Source organism: Somniosus microcephalus, chromosome 8 (genome assembly GCF_052327205.1).
Source record: "Somniosus microcephalus isolate GS21.2 chromosome 8, FLI_Smic_1.0, whole genome shotgun sequence".
Classification (NCBI taxonomy): Eukaryota; Metazoa; Chordata; class Chondrichthyes; order Squaliformes; family Somniosidae; genus Somniosus; species Somniosus microcephalus.
Genome location: NC_140994.1, coordinates 71,048,486 through 71,069,928, shown reverse-complemented (window position 1 = coordinate 71,069,928; position 21,443 = coordinate 71,048,486). Strand labels below are relative to the sequence as shown.

Below are 21,443 nucleotides of genomic sequence, written 5' to 3'. Positions count from 1 at the left end.
CTGAGGAAAATTAAATTTCCTACTGTAGGTATAATATTGCTCATTTGACTTTCATATATAAATCTTCCTCCCAACCAATCCTTCATTGCTCTTTCTTGCGTGATGTGGCTTGGAGTTGATCTGCTGTTCACTGTTAGATGATTCAGTGCTTTTGCTCTTGTTTGGAATTTCACTGCAGCTTCCTCTGGCCAAAGAACTAAGGGCAAGGTCCTGAGCAAGGAAGGCTACTTGACTACGCAGGGCATGAAATTCTGAAAGGGACAGCATCCTAAGGTTAGCATCCCTGTCCCCTGTGGGATGATAGCAATGTTCAATTTGTACATGGAGGCTGAAAGTCTTTGAGGATGAACAAGACCATAGATATTTTTTTGAAAGAAAGACTTGCATTTATATAGCGCCTTTCACGACGACCAGATGTCCCAAAGTGCTTTATAGCCAATGAAGTACTTTTTGAAGTGTAGTCACTGTTGTAATGTAGGAATGACCCCTACTAACTTCTAAAAATCCTTCTCCACACACCACACTTTTATATAATACTACTTGGGTGTACAGTGACATAACAATGTAATTTATTTTGACTAGAAACATCAAGGTACCCAACCCTGTATTAAAATATAGGAGATTTTACACTTGATCTGCAAGTAAATCTCTGCACCAGCTACAACAGTCTGAAGATGTGTGTAATATAGCTTGAATTATTAACCCATGGAGGCTGTTATCAATTCTGGTCACAGTTTAGAGCAACACAAGTTTGTCATTTAAAATTTGGTCTGTCAATCTTCAGATGTTCCTAGAATCACAGAATGAAACAGCACAGAAGGAGGCCATTCGGCCCATCATGCCTGTGTCCCCTCTTTCTCTTTACCCATAGCCCTATAAATATTCCCCCTTCAAATGTTTATCCAAGTGCCTTTTCAAAGTTGTTATTGAATCTGCTTCCACCACCTTTTCAAGCAATGCATTCCAAATCATACAACTCATTGTGTAATTTTTTTCTTCTTTGTATTGCCTCTGGTTCTTTGGCCAATTACCATAAAACTGTTTCCTCTGGTTACTGACCCTTCTGCCACTGGAACCAGTTTCTCCTAATTAACTCTTTCAAAACCTTTCAAGATTTTTAACACCTGTCAAATCTCCCCTCAATCTTCTCTGCTCGAAGGAGAACAGCCACACTTTCTCTAGTCTCTCTATGTAACGGAAGTCTTTCATCCCTGGTACCATTCTAGTAAATCTCTCTGCATCATCTCTAAAGCCTTGACATCCTTCCTAGTGTGGTGCCTCGAATTGGCCACAATACTCCAGCTGGGGCCTAACCAGTGTTTTATAAAGGTTTAGCATAACTTCTTTGCTTTTATACTCTGACTCTATTTATAAAGCCAAGGATCTAGTATGTGTTTTTAACAGCTTTCTCAACTTGTTCTGCCACCTTCAAAGACTTGTGTGCATAGACCCACAGGTCTCTCTCTTCCTGCACCCAGTTTAAAGTTGTACCGTTTCGTTTATATTGCCTCTCCTCTGACCAAAATGAATCACTTCACACTTCTCTGCATTAAATTTCATCTGCCATGTGTCTGCCCATTTCACCAGTCTATCTATGTCCTCCTGAAGTCTGTTACTGTCCTCCTCACTATTTACTACATTTCTGAGTTTTGTCTCATCTGCAAACTTTGAAATTATACCCTGTATCCCCAAGTCCATGTAATTTTTATATATATCAAAAAAGAGCAGTGGTCCCAACACCGACCCTTGGGGGACACCACTGCAGACTTCCCTCCCGTCTGAAAAACAACAGTTCACCACTACTCTCTGCTTTCTGTCCCTTAACCAATTTCTTATCCATATATCCACTGCCCCTTTAATCCCATGGGCTCCAATTTTCTAAGAAGTCTATTATATGATACTTTATCAAACACCTTTTGAAAGTCACAATATCAAACACACTACCCTCATCAACCCTCTCCATTACTTTATCAAAGAACTCAATCAAGTTAGTCAAACACGATTTGCCTTTAACAAATCCATGCTGGATGTCATTTATTAATCTGTATTTTTTCAAGTGCTAATTCATTTTGTTCCAGATTAGTGTGACTCAAAGTTTCCCCACCACTGATATTAGGCTGACTAGCCTGTAGTTGCCAGGTTTATCCCTCCCCCTTTTTGAACAGGGATGTAACATTTGCAATCCTCCAGTTCTCTGGCTCCACTCCCATATCTAAGTTCGATTGGGAGATTGTGGCCAGAGCCTCTGCAATGTCCACCCTTACTTCCCTCAGCAACCTAGGATGCATCCCATACAGACTGGGTGACTTTACTACTTTGAGTGTTCCCAAGCTTATAAGTGCCCCACTCTTTATCTATTTTTATCCTACTACCTATAAACCTGGCAACTACAGGCTAGTCAGCCTAACATCGGTTTATAGTAACAACAACACTTGCATTTATATAGCGTATTTAATATAGAAAAAAGTCCCGAGGCGCAAGGAATAAATGGACACCAAACCAAAGAAGGAAATGTTGGGAGTGATGACCAAAAGCTAAGTCAAAGAGAAGGTTTAAGAAGGGTCTTAAAGGAGAAGAAGTGAAAAGGTTTTGTGGGAAAATTCCACAGTGTGGGACATTGGTATTGAAGATGTGGCCACCAGTGGTTGGGTGAAGGGAAGCGGGACTGCACAGTAGGCCTGTCCGGAACGGAGAGTTCAGGGGTGGTTGTATAGCTGGAGGAGGTTAGCGATGGGGTGGAGGGAGGCCATAAAGGGATTTAAACACAAGAATGAGCATTTTAAATTTGAGGCATTGGGGTACCAAGAGCCAATGCAGGCCAGGAAGTACATGGGTGTGGGGTGAGTGGGATTTGGTGCGGAATAGGATATGGGCAGCACACTTTTGGATGAGCCGAAGTTCATAGAAGGTAAAGGATGGGAGACCGAACAGGAGTGTATTGGAATAGTCAAGTTGGAGGTGATAGAGGCATGGCTGAGGCTTTCAGCAGCAGACAGGCTGAGGTAGGGACAAGAGGCAGGTGATGTTAGAGGTGGAAGTAGGTGGTATATGATGGCGCAGGACAAGGGGCACAGATTCAAAATAGTAAAAGACAGATTTAGGACTGTTGTCAGGAATCTCCTCTCAGAGTGATCAACGCATGGAATGGACTTCTGGAAGGGTAGTGGAGGCAGAAATCCTGGAATCATTTGAAAACAGCTTGATGTTGTGATGGGACTGTTTTTGGATGATTTAGATAAGATGGGCTGAGTGACCTTCCACAACTGTGTCTATCTTGTCATATTGTAAAAAATCAGTGTTGCCAATGTTCCCAGCTCATGTAAGTAGTTTGTAGCAGGGAGCTCTAGGAGCTAAACATTTTACATGTACATTTTATGCATGATTCATACTTTTTAATTTTAGAAAATTTGTCGGCAAGTTTCATTATTTTCAGTCCCATCTGGCTATATCTGTCCCTCATTAGTCAGCCTGTTACCTTAAGCAGGGTCCCTGTAACTAATTATATTGCTTTATTAAAGTTTGATTGTGTACTGTACTGTCACAGCCAGTTATACTGTAAACTCCATGCTGTAGCAGTGAGTGGGGCATAAGGATTGACCAAAAAGAAAAATTCAACTTGGGAAAGCATGGACTGAATATAGTTGACGGGTTGAATCATTAAGTAGAGTGGTTGAGGACACTAAGGATAAGTTCACTTGATTCTGTTTTTCTGGCAGCAGTGCTCCTTTGACAGAAGCAGCAGGAGAATATGGTTTGCACACAGATATTGAGTGACAGCAGAAGTAAGAACTACTTCAGTGTAATAGAGGTGAGGTGAGAAAGAAGATCAAGGTGTATGCCTTAAGACAGCTTCTCAAAGGATTAAGATGCTGTGCAGAGATATTTTTAACTTTTAAAGAAGTAATCCAAGGATTAAGTAAATGAAAGATCGATCTATATATAGTAAAAAGTAAGGTGCTGACTGGTGTTAAACAAGCAATTTGTTGCGTCCATTTCAAAAAAGAAAATTAATAGTAAGCGAGCTTTGCAAACGAATCAATATATGACCCTTATCACTAGCACCATTTGTTGCAAAGCATATATATATTATATTTTATTGCGCTTTAGTTTCACTCAACTTGCATGCCAGTTTCTTGGTATTGTCAAGAATGTCATGCAAGGTCCTCCTAGAAAGATTTGAAGCTTGAAACTGTTCTAAATCTTCAGTGCAGTAAGTTCAGCTGATGGCCTAGTGGGTAGAGACATCATGTGATGTGATTTAGACTAGATGGGCCCAAGTTCCTTTCCAGATCTGTGCTGAGTTAGCTGATTGCAGTTGAGGCAACAGCTGGTGTACTACAATTGCCCTGAATGCCTCTATTTGGAGGTTTGAGGGGGGAGGAATGAGCGTTAATCTGTAATTTGTGCTAGAAATTTACTGTTATATTGGGTGAAGACCAAATCATGCTCATTTGTTTTGGCTCCCATGAAGAATGACCACTTCTGTGAAGTTCGAGGGCTACTGGTGCCTGTGGAACATTGAAAAGTCCATACTTTCAAAAGAAGCAGGGAGGAATAATATGAGAAATATTTATACAGTCTATTGATATTCTCTGATCAAGCCCTATTTTACGCGAGTGTCTGTGTGTGTGTGAGACATTACAACTGAAACTGCTACTCTCCCACTGTCATGGATTTGCTGTATTTATGTGCCTTGTGGCAATAATGCTGCACTTATTCCCTAATTGCCAGACTGCAGCTGAACTGTGTTTCTTTCATACAGCACCAAGTTTGAACTGGTGCAGTAACACAAGTTCAGCTGTCACATCGTAGAGCTAAGTATTTGTGCACATTTCTGGTCTCATTGATGATTATATCCTTTGTAATTCCCAAATATGCAAGTTTATTGGAAAACAAATCTCCACATAGCCAATTTGGTATAGGGGAATAAACTAGCTATTTCTCCTATTCACCATCTATGTGTTGCTTACACATGTAGATCACAGGTAACATATTTTCCCATGGGCATTTCATGAACTCCCTTATTCCCAGTATATTAAAATCAACACTGGATTTTTGCTTACTAAGGAGGTTTAGATGAATGGGTAATTTAATATTCACCTGAAAATGAAAATCTTTCCCCAAAAAATGTTGATAAGCCTCAGCGTGGCTCAGCAAGGTAGGGGGAAATTCCATTGAGGCTCTGGTTCCCGATTACTACCAGTGACCACTGCTGGAAATTTGGTGTGTGGATCCAGAGTAAGGAGAGGACTTGGCCCAACTGTGTTGGTCACAATGATGAATACCTGTTAATGCTCATTGTTCCAGTCTCATTCTGTTCATTGAAAAAGGTGAACACAATTTGATTGTATTGAAATAAATTTATGAGTACAAGTCAAAAGAAATAATACTGAAACTACAAAGTATTTTGAGACAGTATCCAGCTTTCGTCCACACACTCAGATGAAGAGATGTGCTCTCTGGAGTGCAAAGGAAGGGCGAGAATGGTTGCCATTGTTCCAGTGTAATTGCTGTGGTATCAACTAAGCAGCTTCTCCTTCTAGAAATTAAAGCAGAGGCACTCTTCTTTGTAGAAGTAGGGCAAGAGGGTACGCTGGTCGACACCAAATAGTAGATCTTTGATGGTGTTAATCGTAGCTGGGCTGTAGATGAGGATCATGTAGGATCAGAGGGAGTAGTTGTCTGGTTGTTAGTGTGAAGTGGGAAGGCTGCTTAAAAGTAGTGGCGAGACTCAGTCTGGGCTGGGAGCAGAGAAAGTTGGTCACCCATGGAGTTGCTGTTAATGAGGTGTCAGCATCTGTGTGGGCGCAAGCGGAGCTAAGGTGGGTAAGAGAGCAGAGGACAATATGGCTGTGGCATGATTGATTCTGCAGCCATCTTGACCACATACTGTTGAGGTTAGTGTTGCCTAGATCCTACCATCTTGCACAAAACTTTTAATATAGTTTTGGAACAAGACTTCACTTTCCCTGGAGAATGCTGGCTTTGTGGAATAAAATGCTACACGATGCAATTAATGTGAAAAGAATTTAAATTTGCTTTGGGAATATAAGGAGTGCAAAAAGTTATGGTGAGCACACTTTGAAGCTGGAATGGAAAATCAGATGGTAGAAAATAGGTTTGAATTATGTGTAAAGAATAGCGAGACAGTCCCATAGATTATTGAGGAATGGGATAGATGTGTTAAGTGGCTTTATTTAATGATTGATTATTTATGTATATCCCTATTAAGTTTTTGAATGTCTCATGCATCAAAATAAATCAAAAAATCTAACCTGTTGGTGCTTTTGTTCTTTTTGAATTGTTGTGGACTTGTAAATCCTGCCAGTAGGTATACCGGTGTAAAATTAGCAGACACAGGCCATGGGCTCTGGAACCCTACCAGTACAAATGATCCAACATACCGTAGTTAAGAGATATTACCAGGCATTTTAGTTGCGTGTCATCTAAAATGCTGGTGGGTTTATAGCCGTATTGTTGCATTGCAAAATTGGTCACTGCTCATTGATGCTCTGAAACTATTGTGTATACCCAGGCATCGCTAATGCCTTTGTTGCCAGGAATTGGAGTAAACTGTACCACAGTACCTTGGGTACTAGAAACTGAGCTTTTCAAAGCAATTATACTGTGGTATTGAACAATATACAAATATATATTTTATTTTTTTTAAGGGCGTAACAATTCCCAGCCAGAGGCGCTATGTATATTATTACAGTTACCTTTTGAAGCACAGATTGGATTATAAACCAGTGGCATTACTGTTTCACAAGATGCAATTTGAAACTGTTCCAATGTTCAGTGGTGGAACATGCAGTAAGTTTTGTTTTACTTTTTTTAGATATATATATTGGAGGGGATGGGCAGAAAATTGTAATCGTGTATTGCTGCTTCAGTTTGCTGCTGTCAATGCTGTTGACCAGGCAGAATAAAATACAGCAAATCATTTGAACAGTGCTCTAGTGTATTACAACAGCATCTAGAATACAAACATTTTCAACTGATATTTCTAACTAGTTCTGGTAATGGCTAAATGTACTTTCCCAATACTGTATCTGATTGGACTATGCTGATTTTTTTTAAGTTTAATAATTTGTAAAATTTCATATTCTCGAAGAATCATTTATACCGCTAAATAGAACCTACCCAAAGTATAGATTGGGAGAGATTAGAACCAGAAAGTTTCAGCTGGATGCAGAGCTGTCCATAGATATTCCTATAGTTCAATTCAGCTGATCTGCTCTTGGTGGGAATTGGGGGGTGGGGCAAAAATGACAGTATTCCGTAAGACTGATGGATATTTATCAAACTAAGATCTGTTAGCAGTGAGGATTTTCAGACAATTCATGAATAGGGTGAACGTGATGAACTAGAAATAATTCTTGCTATTTTCATGTTTTAATCAGCACTCATTGGTATTTTCTTTCATGCTGCTCATGAAATTTCAATTTTCGAAAACCACTCAAATTAAATAAGTTTGATACCACATCGCATTTCAATACTAAGCAAATCCTCAGTGTTCCAGGTCAGAAACTAATAGGAATTCATCAGCTTGTGTGTTTTTGCCCAATTTTCTCCCCCTGCTCTCCTAGGGGTAAGACTTGTGTTGAGGTATAGTTTTCTGAGCATTGGTACTCCTCTGGGTATCTAACCAAGTGTCTATTCCTCATATGTGACGCTGGAGAGTTGACTGGCCATTTGACTGGGGAGCATCACTGCCAAGCTTGTCTCTCTTTCACTTAATGATCCCACATACTCATTATCTAGCAGGGAGTCACTAGATGCAGTCAGAAACAAAAGCATGGCTTTTTTTCTTCCTTTGCCTATCCCTAGTCCAGGGAAGTCGATTGTAGCACCCCATTTGCTGCCATAACTTGAGAGGTGCAAATTCAGACAGACTAGGAATGCAGCCCTGTATTGCTCAGTACCACTAAAGCGGCAAGAAGCCCCCATCATATTATTAGTTAAAAAAAGAAATTGGTGAGGAATTTCAGTTTCGAGGAATAGCATACCTGGTCAGGTGTACCTCCTTTCTGCAGTACCGAAGCAATGGGCCTTAGCTCCAGTGTTCGAAGGATAGCTACTACTCTGCCAGGGAGTTGAATTGTTCCATTTGCAGACCAGATATCCTTGTGGCTTCTCTGAGAGTGCCAATTTATATAAAATTATGGGTAGTTTTCTACATGGCATATTCCCACGATCATCCAGATGGCATTGCCCTTACTTCATATAGGACCCATAGCAATAAAGACTTTCATCCTATTGGTGTAGAGTGAATTTTCACCCACATCCCACAAATGAAAGGCAGCATGCCAGCCCAATGTACCACCAAATCCCCTTTTTCCTTCCCCACACAAATTGCCTTTTTTTAAAAACTAAAAGGTTACTTGCACCCGGTTGAATGAAGGTTCACAAATCTCTGATGTGTGCTCAAATTGTCACATGATTGATTTCCTTTTGAAATAGTACAGTCATTTTTCAGGTTTGGAGCTTCATGTGGGCAGTACTGAATGCTTCTGCATCTCCTATTGCTGTTTCAGTTAAAAGGAAGAGCATTAGGAAGCAAGATCCTGACTTGGGGGAATAGGTGGGAGTAGGCAGTAATGGGAGTATTGAAATAGAATTTTTAGCTTTGAATGCTATTAAAATAAACCCTTTAAGTTTCAGGATCTTGTGACACTGACACCAGTATCATTTTGCTTTTTTATCTGGCTGGTGTCTTGAAATATAAAAGTCAAATTAAAATTTCTGTATAGGCTCCACATGAATTGCTGAATTATTAATTCTCAACTAACATGACTCTTCAAAGTCTGCCCATTTGCAAAAGGAACTCAGTATTCAGATTAGAGGAAGATGCTCTATTCTAGTTTGTAGTATAGTTATTGGAGGACAGATTATGTTATGACATTTCTATCTGTGAACATTGAATTATTACCTGAAGCCACCAGATTTGTAATTTACATTGGTCTTCATTAGAAATTTTGAAGTTTAGCTATTTAAAAAAAAAAAACTTGTAATTAATATTTTCTGTTTTTTTGCTAGGACTGAAAAGCTAAAGGTCTTTTGTTCTTTTTTAGACCCTATGTTTGTGGTATCGCAGCTGAAGGTGAAGATCTTCACTTCCCCTTTGGGACCGACCAGGCGTGAAGAAAAGTACATGCTTTTTGATTTTCCTCAACCTCTGCCAGTATGTGGAGATATTAAAGTGGAATTCTTCCACAAACAGAACAAGATGATGAAAAAGGTTTGTTCTCAGCAGATCTGGGGTCATTTTAATATAACTAGAGGTATGAATATCTTGGTATACAGCGAGGACACAGCAGCTTTAGTCTGTGAAGTGCAGTGCAAGAGGAAGTCTCGCCTTCAGTAGCCTTGTTAAAACGAGTAGAAATGTAAATAATTATAACACTTAACTTATTTCAAATGTTCGATTTCCACCCCCCAATTCCATCGCCACCAAAAGGCATTCAACAATCAAGCACAACACTAATGGAGATTGAACTTATTTTGCAAACAATTCATATTAAATTATCGAGGAACAGCATCTCATCGTCCGATTAGGCACTTTACAGCCTTCCGGACTCGATATCGAGTTCAACAATTTCAGATCATAACCTCGGCCCCTATTATTTTCACTTTTTATCCACACTTTTGGTTTGTGCCTTTTCCTTTTTTTTCTCTCTCTCCCACATAGCAGCTGTCTTTCACTCTGCCAGCGCATTTCACACTTCATCTAGAGCCATTGTTTGTTTCTTTACCTGTCCTAGTACCATCTCGTCTCACCTTGAATATCTCTTAATGTCTCTTCTTTCATCCCATTTCCCAGCCCCCAAACTGCCTTTTAATGTTTCATTTCCTGCCTTTTTTTCTCAGTTCTGAAGAAGGGTTTCGACTTGAAACGTTGGCTCTTATTTCTCTCTCCACGGAGGTTGCCTGGCCTGCTGAGTTTTTCCAGCATCTTCTGTAGTTATTTCGGATTTCCAGCATCCGCAGTATTTTGCTATCATATTAAATTATAGCCAGTTAACCATTGCTGCACAGCTGTTTAACCCCTAGGGCACTGGAAAGACCTGGACGGGCCATTTTAAAGTTTCTTCTCACAATTGTGATGTAAACACTCATATTATAATGAAAATGTGCCCTTGTCTAGTATAGTTCTACTATTGTAAAATGAATCCTATACAACTAAAGCTAAAAATCTACTTCCGCTGTCTTTTCTTGCGATTCACTCCCTTCTGTTTTTATGTTTAACTGTTATTCTGACTCTATTACAACATTTGTTTTTGTTTTTTAAGTCACTTCCTGTATTCGTCCAGCTTCCTTAATATACTATCCATTTTAGAGCTGCGAATCACATTGAAAAAATGGCTTTTGACCGAAAACCAGCTCCAGTGCCTGATTTTTTTTTTTTTTTTTTAAGCTAGTTGAGGCCTTGAACCGTGAAAATTGATGCAAGCAACCAGGTCAATTTGTGATGTGATATTTATGTGCCAAATAGAGGAATGTCATTTCTTGATAAGTTACCTCATTCTGGCTGTGGTGGCCATCAGATGAGACAACTCCTGCACAGAGTGTAAGAATTAAAGCACAAGTATTCCCAAAAGCACAAATCAGCTTTAGGTATCAGTTTAAATCCTGGTACAGGAGGTAAAATTCTTGACATGATGAAAAATGGAGGATAATAGATTTTCAAATGTTTGGATAAGCTATAATGCACTTTAGCAGTGTGTTAGTCAAGAATGCATTTCAACCAATTTTAGTTAATTTCTAATGTCCATTATTGCCACCGTTACACCTGACAGGTTTTGCCATCTGACTTTGTTTTTCATGACTGGATTTTTTTTAATAATAAAAATTAAAGCCAATACTTTAGGTTTACAGTTATATATGTAATGCTTCTCTGTATGTAATAGATAGAAGAACTGTGTAGTACAATGATTCAGACACAGGACTTCACCCTTGGGACCTGGGTTCAAAGTAATAGCATGGCAGTCTCTTTCAGCTTGCCGCAAACCATAAAAACCATAGAAATTTATAGCACAAAAGTAGGCCATTTGATCCATCATGTCTGCGCTAGCTGATTGCTGGAGCAATCTAAGACTAATCTCACTGCCCTGTTCTCTCCTTGTAACTCTATATCTTCCTCTGCTTCAAACCTCTATTAAATTTCCTTTTAGCTTTCTCTGCTTCAGTGGAAATACTCCCAATATCTCAAGTCTCTCCTCATAACTGTAGTCTCATCCCTGATGATGTAATGTATCTATATTGTAAACTCTGTTGCTTTTATTTCCTTTCTATAATGTATTCATATGTCTGCTTTCGCTAAACTGAGTTTCCGCCTTGCTGTTTGGCAAGCCCTTTACTTTTATGTCATCAGTAAATTTCAATGTAGTACTCCTTATGCCCCACTCCAAATTGTCTGTATATTGAAAACAAATGTGGGCCCAGCACTGACCCACTTCCCACCCTCCAACTTCTTCAATCCAAGCAACATCCATTAACTCTAACCCTTTGTATTGTGTCCGAAATGAAATGAGTTTTGGAGGACGCTATCCAGTTTCTTGTGGTTATGGCACAAAACCGCCCCAAATTTAGCACTAATTGGTAATCATTAAAGCCACAGGATAGCTGATACAGGAAATAGAAAAATTGGGTGCTCTTCTGAGGTTGGTACTCGGGCCTATTTAGTCTACATCTAACTGCTGTACTGGAGTTGGAAGTGTTTAATGCTGACCCTGGGTGCCTGAAATGGAGAGTGTTCCATTCCTCAGCACTAACATTCCTCACCTGAACACACAAATTTACACATGTAAAGAAACATGCACGCACACACTGAGTCAGGGTTTTTTTTGAATTGGGAGCTGAATTGGCTAACAGTATGGCATATCACAGTCAGAATTGCCATGTATCGCTTGGCTCCCACTCAGCCTTGTCCTAATACAGGAAACTTTGGTTTATCCGGAGGTTATATGTCCGGAATACTCGATCTAACGGCAAAAATCAGGAGCCGTTTTCTATACGTTTTTTTAGTTCTCGTTGCTTTTTTTTTCCCAGTCAGGCACTGCAAGGTCTGTAGCTATAGCAACAGCTTCAGCTAGAGACGCTTGCAGCTGCAGCCGACTGTTTTGAAGCGCAACAGGGTTTGTTGATTCACACGGAGCTTTTCAGTTCCGTATGTTTCAACATTAACGCTGGTATGTCCGGCACTTTTGATGGTACGACACCAGCTCGGTCCAGTCAGTGCCGGATATCAGAAAGTTTCCTGTACTTTCATTACACACATTGCTTATGAACTGAGTCAAACAGCAACCAGAATTACATTTATTTATCATGCTTCAGTGCTGTTCTGAAAATTGTTTAGAGGGCCATACTTGGCTGGTGCCTTCTAAAGAAGAGATTTCTCTGTGCTATCTGTAACAAAGTTGCAAACCCATTATTTATAAATGGTTCTACAATTTCATTACTCATAGCATACAGAGGAAATCTTTCCCCATGGTACTTAACTGGTTATTTTAATTGATTCTATGACTTATGTAATTGACCTAAGCAGGGAATCTAATTTTGTAGCTTTTACTTGATATTTAGATTTTGGGGGGCAAAATATGCCTCTGTTAATCTCGGCCAGTTTTTGTCTTCTGCCCACCAGGAGCAAGTCGCTTATCAGCAGGAAAAAGAAAAGAGGTCTTTTGTTTTTTCTCATCAATTGTCTTCCTCCCAATCTGAAGGCATTGCTGGGGTACCATTCCCCAAGCACAGGCCCCTGAGATAATTCCACCCAAGTGGCATTATTCATGTGCAATTCGCTGCCTTGAGTGTCAGCAGGCCATTTGAACGCAGGAGGTTCAAACTTGAGCTTAATCTTTTTCCATACTTGTGCAATGTCCATACTCGTGCATTTTCAGTAAGGGTTGCTGAATAGCAATTGGGATGGAGGGCTGGATGATTTTTCCTTCCCTAACCTAGATCCACTGTGGCCTACGATAGCACCCTACCACCTTTTTGACTGCGATCAGCTAGCTTGACTCAAATTGGAAATTAAATCTAGCTCAGTGACTCGATAAATAAACTTGTTGAGCTATCGGGGAAATTTTTTGGATGGATTCCTTTATTTTGCTCACAACCCCCCCCCCCCCCCCCCACACATGTCATAGGTTCCTCATTACTTAAAACAATCAAAAATGCTGTTTTTTGCTCCTCCTTTCCTTGCTTTTTCTCTTCTCCAGGACATGCAACATCTGCAGCCAATCTTCTACCAGGTCTGTATGAGTGCGTACTTAAAGCTTTTTAATTTATTACAGTGCTTTAAAATTTCATTTAGTAACTCTTTCAATCTTTTATGTCCAGTTTTGATTGTTCTGTTCCTAATAGCCACACGCATTTTACTTTGGTGCCTTTCCCCAGTACAGCAAGAAAATTTATTCAGACATCCAGAAGAGGGGTACGGCTGCTGCAACGACTGTAATTCATTCATTTATCTGCTTCCCATACTTCTGGAAGCAGAAATTACTCTTTGGAAACAGCATTTAATACCTTTCTGAAATCTACTTGAGAATCGAGCTTTAGAGCTCATGTAGAGCAAGAAATTTACTCCTCGTACATTGCCGATGTCTTGTACAGGATTCAAACATAGTTTTCCCCTTAAACCCTTCTTCCCCACCACCTAACAGATCAGTGATCTTCCCCACTGCTTCTGTATCAGTGCTGGGTCATTTTATAAGGCTAAGGACACAACATTGGGATCATATTCAGCCAGAGCATGGTTTAAATGGAACAAGCTATTTCTTGTAACTAGTCCAGACTCCATATTAATAAATATGAGATTTATGGGTTTTTCTTTCTTCCTTCAGGATAAAATGTTCCATTTCTGGATAAATACGTTCTTCATCCCACAACCAAATGAGAACTTAGATAAAGTAGAAAATGGCAGCATAGTAACAGACAAGGACGATGATGGTTGGCGTACAGATAACGACAAGGACTATCTGGCCCTCACATTGACTAAAAATGAACTTGACAAGGCAAATAAAGACAAGGCCAACAGATACTTCTCACCAAATTTCAAGGTTAGTAATAGTTCTATATAAAATGTAGAAAATAGAAAGTGTAATATTGTACTTCTATTGCCCTTTCCAGTTAGTGCTAAATGATTTTTTGCTTATTTATGTCTCTAATCCTCAGAATTTAATAGAACCCTCTTGTGTTTCAGTGGCTTGTTGGCCATTGGTTATTGAATACCTGAATTTTTTGAATTTGTAGAGCCATGGCTCATCATTTTAGATTCTTGGTACTGAACTGGTATTCTAAAATCAAACTAATTTTATTGTAGTTTTGTATCTTACCACATCTACCAAGATTATTTTTCTTGCAGAAACCATTTATCACCTAGCAATGTATACACCAGGTAACCAGGACAATAAATAAATTGTTAACCACAGAAGCAGTAGAATTGTTCTTATATTCTCCATTGTTTGATCAGTTGGTTGGCACCTCAATGGTGAGAGTTTGTGTGAAATTGTACTAGATGTATCAGTTTTGGCCATACATGGAACTATTCAAGAATGATTTTCATCCAATAAAATTTAAAATGACAATCATCGTTAACCCCTGATCAAAAAAAAAAACAAATACTTGCGAGCTTTCAATATCACTACCTATCCATTTTGCAATTTCTTTTGCGTGAGTATTACACTTTTGAAACTAAAAGTTGTTGTTTATGCTATATTAATTTTCTCCATTGATGTCCACTGAAAATAGTAGGCAGGTGTCACTATCATTTGCATTGTTTTTGAAATTTGGTTTGTTCTGACTAAATTCACTGTTTCCCTGCCATATGCTTTTTGGTCTCTTAGTAAATTGAGAAGTTAACTGTTCAACTTTATGCTAATTATTCCATGTAGATTATATATACACAAAGATTGTAGGCATTAGTTTTAATATTTGTGTAGCTCTGATGGCCATTAAGAATTTAATTTTGTTGTACATTGATTTGCACTTAAATCACAAGGTACAATAAATTTAATAACATTTAAGACACTGTAAATCTTTTCCGTTCTGTAAGTGATCTTACATAATTGGAAGGGTGATTTTGTACCTTGAATTCTTGTATCCCAGTGCAACATATTTTCTAACTGTAGAAAATAGTTGTATCTCTTGCATCTAGTGCATAGAGAAAATATACGTCACTCTTGAAAGTGTCGCATTTGATAGAGTTGCTTGTTAGAAATGTCTATAGCAATTGTACCTGATTGGATCATATATTCATAAAAAAGGAACAAATCATGCCAAATCATTAACTGAATGGTACTGATTGCCTCAAATGTTACTAAATAGGTAGAACAGGCACCAATGAAGAAGCAGCAAGGAGATTCCCAAGCTCTAATTATAAGCAACAACAATTGTAAATCTAACTAACCAATCAAATCATTCAAAACTTGTTTCCGCCTCGATCTTGATTTGTGCTAAATACGTAGCCCAGGTGTGTCCAAGCTTTTTGTCTGTAAAGTGCTTGGCCTAGAAATTCACTTTGGGCCCGCCAGCTGGCGTGCGCCCAAAAGTTAGCGCTGAGCGCGGAGCCAGTTGCGCCCGTCAGATATTCAGTTTTTGCGCCCCAAGTCGGAACCGGGCGCTATTCCAGGGTGTGCCCGCCCCCGCTTGGGGCGCTGAAACTGAATTTCAGCGCTCTAGGCGCCGCTGCGCCACCCGCTGCGGAGCGGCAGGCTGCGGTACTGCAGGCCTCCTCCTTCTCTTAAGGGGGAGGTGCCTGCAACGGGGAGATCGCCGCTGGATAGTGCCGGCAAATGAGCCCGGCACCACGGAGAAGTGCCGGGTTCGCGGAAAGCAGCCGGCAATGCCGTGGGGGGGGGGTGGTGGAGGAGGCCGGGGAAGGAGGTGCGGGCAGGCGGCCGCCGAAAAAGCGGCCGGCCGCACCTCCACCTTAAAGCGCCCCACTAAGGCTACAGGACGGCCCCGTTTTCTGATCGCTGTTTGCGGCCGCTGCGGAAGAGGCGGCCGCAACTAAATATGGCGGTTGGGCCGGTAGCGGGGCACTGCGCACACCGATGGCGTCATTGGTGGCGGTGCAGCGCTACTGGCTAACGCCGCCATTACCGCAGCGCTGAATATCGGCGAAAGCTCAGCAAGTGGCGCAAAAGCCCTCTTTGGGCGAAAACTGGGCGCAAAGCCTACTGAATTTCTAGCCCCTTGGGTACAAACCATGGAGACTAATTGGAACACACAAATTTTAAATAAACTTTCCCAAAAATATACCTATATCTCAAGCTGCAGATTCTTGGATTCATAGGGGGAGAAATTGGGTGAGTAGCGCCATTTGTTAGCGCCTAAAGAGGCAGGCAGTGGCTGTAGCGCCACTGGCTGCGCCTCCCACGATATTGAGTTGGGGCGATAATGGTGGCGTTAGCCTTTTGTGCTGCGCCGCCACCGATGACGTCATCGGTGTGCGCAGCGCCCCGTTCGCGATATTTGGTAGTGAACGCCGCAGTTGCGCCGTTCGCTACCCGCGCCCGGTTCACGGGGCCTTACTGTGCCGGCAGCGGCGCAAGTTAAACGGCGGCCGCCTGCCAACACCTCCGTCCCCGGCCTTCTGACCCCCCCCCCCCCCCCCCCCCCCCCGCGGCATTGCCGGCTGTTTCCCGAGAGCCCGGCACTTCTCCTCGGTGCCGGGCTCTTTTGCCGGCACTCGCGATCAGGGCTCGCGCTGTTGCAGGCCCCTCCCCCTTAACAATGGGAGGAAGGCCTGCAGTACCGCAGCGTGTGGCGCTGTGGCATGTTGCGCTGCGATATTCAGTTTCAGCGCCCTAAGAGGGACGTGGAGCGCCTCGAGCCTCGTGTCCCTCGAGGGGCAATGAAACTGAATATCTGACGATCGCTGAAGCCTCGAACGCTGCGCTAAATCCTGCGCTCAGGCGACTTTTGCGCCACTTTGGCGCCCCAACCCAATTTCTAGGCCATAGAATCTTACAGCACAGAAGGAGGCCTATCGTGCTTGTGCTGGCTCTTTGAAAGAGCTATCCCCTGCTCTTTCCCCATAGTCCTGCAAGTTTTTCTTTTTCAAGTATATATCCAATTTCCTTTTGAAAGTAACTATTAAATCTGCTTCCACCATCCTTTCAAATTGTGCATTCCAGATCATCATAACTCGCTGCGCAAAAAACATTTATCTTCATCTCTTCCCCCCCCTGCCCCCACCCCCCCCCTGTTCTTTTACCAATTACCTTAAAAATTCTTAGAGCTTAGAATTATAATTTAGGATTTATCCACCAGTTAGACAACAGCACTAAGAATAGCCTTTTCCATAACTCCAGGTTTACAAAGTTCAAACAGGACAAACCAGTGAGAAAGAAATACAAGTGCAAATAAAGCCACGGTGCCGTGGGCCAGATTGCTGGGGCTAGTATGTGGCCAAGGGCCAAGTCCAATATAGCTGTATAAATTAACATTTAAAACATAAAAGCACAAAAAACTAAATTCCATAAAATAAAATCACTAAACTAAACAATCATCCAAGAAATTTTGCCCGCAAGGCCTGCTGTCTCTAGCCAATATGCACTACATTCCAAGGTTTCATTGCTTAACTGGACCATGCCTGAATATAAAGGCTGAACTAATTAATAGATATCCAGAATGCACCAGTCTCGCACTGTACCCATCACGCCGATGGACTACAAATCAGCTTAAAGTGACTGCCTCTTATTGCCTCATGTCAGATGGTGAGGGGTGGCTTCACAAATGGTAAGCTCCAAGTGCTATCAATCATGGATATAAATAAAGTATTTCTGGTGCTTTAAGGAGAACTCCTGTCTTTTCTGATTGAGCATGATTAGAAACTGGGGTTGGGTGGTGGATAATTCTCACCTGCAATTACATTTTGGCATGTTCCAGCCACTATTCAAGTAGGTAAGCCCCTACTTATTCTTAGGTCCTGGATGCTTTTTTTCAGTCTTCCTTAAAATGTAATTAGTGCAGGGGAATAGAGAGTAGTAAATGTTCAACCTAGTTCAAGAAGGGAGAGTAGAATACACTAGGTAACTACAGACCAGTTAGTCTAATGTCATTTGTAGATAACCTCTATAATTAGAGATAAAATAAGTCAACATTTAGAAATTCATGACATAATCAAGGACAGATAACGTGATTTGTTAAAGGCAAGTTATGTTTGACAAAGTTAATAGTTATTTGAAATGACCAATTTGATAGAGAAAGGGACTGCAGTAGATGTAGTGTATATGAATTTTCAGAAGGCATTTGATAGTGTCTCAAAAGAGGCCTTTTAGAAAAATTCAGGCATATGGTAGAAGAGTAAATGTAACAGCATGGATACAAAGTTGGTTAACAAACAGGAAACGAGAGTTAGGATAATTGGGCACTACCTGCATTGGGGGGAAGGGGTTGGAAGTGGTGTTTCCAAGCATCTGTGCTGGGAACTTTTGTTCTGTGTACATATAGATTATTTGGACTTGGGTACAAGGAACACAAGCTCAAAATTTGAGGACACAAAAACAGAAGTTTTAACAAACAGCGAGGCAGTCTGTAAAAAGCTTAAGGAAGAAAGTTTAACGGAATGGGCAGAAAATTGGCAGATGCAGTTGAATGTGAATTGTGTGACAATACATTTCGGGAGAGAAAACAAGTAAAGGGGGTATAAGAGCTTCCGATCACACTTCTGCTCCATCACCAGGGCTGCCTACTTCTACCTCTAACATCGCCCGTCTCTGCCCCTGCCTCAACTCATCTGCTGAAACCCTCAGCCATGCCTTTGTTACCTCCAGACGTAACTATTCCAACGCTCTCCTGGCCGGCCTCCCATCTTCACCCTCCATAAACTGCAGCTCATCCAAAACTCTGCTGCCCGTATCCTAACTCGCACCAAGTCCCGTTCACCCATCACCCCTGTGCTCATTGGCCTATATTGGCCCCCGGTCCATCAACGCCTCGATATAAAAAAAATTCTCATCCTTGTTTTCAAATCCCTCCATGGCCTCGTCCTTCCCTATCTCTGTAACCTCCTCCAGCCCTCCAGATCTCTCTCCTCCTCTTGCGCAGCCCCGATTTTAATCATTCCATCATTGGCGGCCGTGTCTTCAGCTGCCTAGGCCCTAAGCTCTGGAATTCCCTCCCTAAACCTTTCCACCTCTTAACCCCGCTCTCTGCTTTTAAGACTCCTTAAAACCCAGCTCGCTGTCCTAATATCTCCGTATGTGATGCGGTGTCAAATTTTGTTTGATAACGCTCCTGTGAAGCGCCTTGGGATGGTTTACTACTTTAAAGGCGCTTATATAAATGCAAGTTGTAATATACTTAATGGAAAGAGACTGATGGATGTGGATAAACAGTCCCACTTAGGGTTGAAAAACATAATTCCTTGAATTAAGAATGTAGATAAAATAAAGGGAAATTTGAGGCAGAGGAGTGGGACAGTGGGATTAATTTTTGATTGCACTACCAAAGTGCTGTTACAGACATAATGGGTGGAATGACATGTTTGCTTAAAACCAACAAACACCAACAGCCTATATATCCTGGCGGGCATCGTGCCCCCTGATATAAGAAGAACGGTAGCCAGCAAGAAAGAGCGACTCCGTCAAACATCAGATGAGAGACACCCTCTGCATTGTCATACACCTACACCCAGCCGCCTAAAGTCAAGGAAGAGCTTCATGAACAGTGTTGTTCCATTACAATCAACCTCATCTGAAGCCCGCATCGCCTTGTGGAAAGACCGGCTCGCCAGTCTTGAACAACACCCATCGATGGAAATTTTACCTGATGAAAGCCTTCCCCCAGGAGCTAATTGCAACTGGGCAATCTGGAAGTGCCTTAACAGACTTGGGACCGGTGTAGGTTGCTCAAAGGTGTCACTAAGCAAATGGGGATATTCAACCAGCCTGACAACTTGTGAATGTGGAACTGAGGCACAGACTATGCAACATCTCCTGCAATGCCCATCGTTAGAGGAACCCTGCACTGTTGCAGATCTTGCCGAATCCAACAACAAGGCGCAAAAATGTGTCCAGTTCTGGCTGGGCTATGTATAGACTGTCCATGGACACGATAAGAAGACGACTAAGGAGACTTTCATACCTCTACATTTCAGCCATTTAAAAATTAATCTGGCATATAAAAAATATCCTATCCTGTAATTAAATGCTGCCATAATTTACTCTCACTTCACTTGGCAATTAACCAGTTGGTCTCATCTATGGTAGATGCTTATCACTTCGTAAAGCTGATGAGTAAATATCCAGCTATTCCTGTAAGCTCTGAACCTGGAGTTACTTTTCCTGACTTCTCTCTTCAAGCATCCTAGAAACATTTGTTAATCTGTCACCTTATTTTGTCGTCTGTGCAAATTTCTGCACTGCCGTCAAATAGAGGAAAAAACAGTAGGGGAATGGCCCCTTTTAAGAGTTTGATTCCATATAGGAACTATATTTATCAGCTAGTCTTCCCCATTTTTATAGCTTGAGAGAACCTAATTCTGAACCACATCTCTCTTTCTATCCTGTCAGCTACCTTTCTTACTGTTTCTTTTGTGCACAGGAAAACGTTCAATAGGTCTGTTTATATGTTGGGCTGTTTTTCTGTACGGTTTGCCATAGTTTACAAGATTTTTTGATTTACAAAGTTATTGGTGCATTATATGTTAATTGGTTAAGATCTTCAGAGCCTTAGCTGTTTTTTTATATGTGGCTAAATTATTATGACATGGTCTGAGAGCTAGAGGTTTTTCCTATATCCACATTGAAAGAAATTATTTTGACCAGACTGCTTTGTCTTGAGATCCAGCTAAAAATCAGATCAGGACTGCCCTTAGTAATGCTTCAGAAAAAATAACCATATTGAGTTGGAGGAGAAGATATCTTTGTCTTGACATTCTATTCACAAGACCAACTGGCAGGCAGGGTTGGGTAATAGCTGAAAAATGACTGTTGTACAACTGAGGCAAATCTTGGCAGTTGCACTGTCACCAGTTAAAATTCTGGCACTCGCCAAAACTGGTCTAGAATTAGAACTTGGCATGGGTTCTTCAACAAAGGATGAGTTGATGAGATCAGAAACCCTACCATTAATATTATTCCCTAAAGCTTATGAAAAATTCAGTAGAGGATTCTCTTCTGGTGAAGCCTCTCGAACAGAGCCTTCATCCCACAGCCATACAGCACCGTCCTTCACATAAGGTTGCATTTGCAGAGGTACAGACTGCTCTCAGCAGGCAGGACTCTGGCCCCAAAAATGGTGGATCTACTGAACCCGCTGAGGCTGCTAGACCATTGTGTTTTTTGCAGCGCAGTGAAGCTAGTGATTATTACACCATAATTCCAGAGGAGAGCATAGCGATCTCCAAGGAGGAGGAACCTGTAGATTCCTGAGAACGTACCTTTAAATGGAAATTCCATCCATCATTGATATCTTGCATCCATAGGTTTTCC

The 21,443-nt window shown here is 41.2% G+C and overlaps 1 protein-coding gene across 4 annotated transcripts in view; it reads left to right on the top strand.

The window, feature by feature from the left end:
* The window catches only part of ptenb (phosphatase and tensin homolog B), a 160,760-nt gene that overhangs the window by 130,382 nt on the left and 8,935 nt on the right, over positions 1-21,443 (top strand). For 2 of the 4 annotated variants that reach the window (XM_085994867.1, XM_085994866.1), the window contains exons 6-9: positions 6,672-6,813; positions 9,075-9,241; positions 13,221-13,253; positions 13,845-14,060. In XM_085994867.1, coding sequence (XP_085850993.1) covers positions 6,672-6,813; positions 9,075-9,241; positions 13,221-13,253; positions 13,845-14,060 — 558 coding nt within the window. The remainder of the gene's footprint in view (positions 1-6,671; positions 6,814-9,074; positions 9,242-13,220; positions 13,254-13,844; positions 14,061-21,443) is intronic. The other 2 variants (XM_085994869.1, XM_085994868.1) reach the window with 1 other exon arrangement.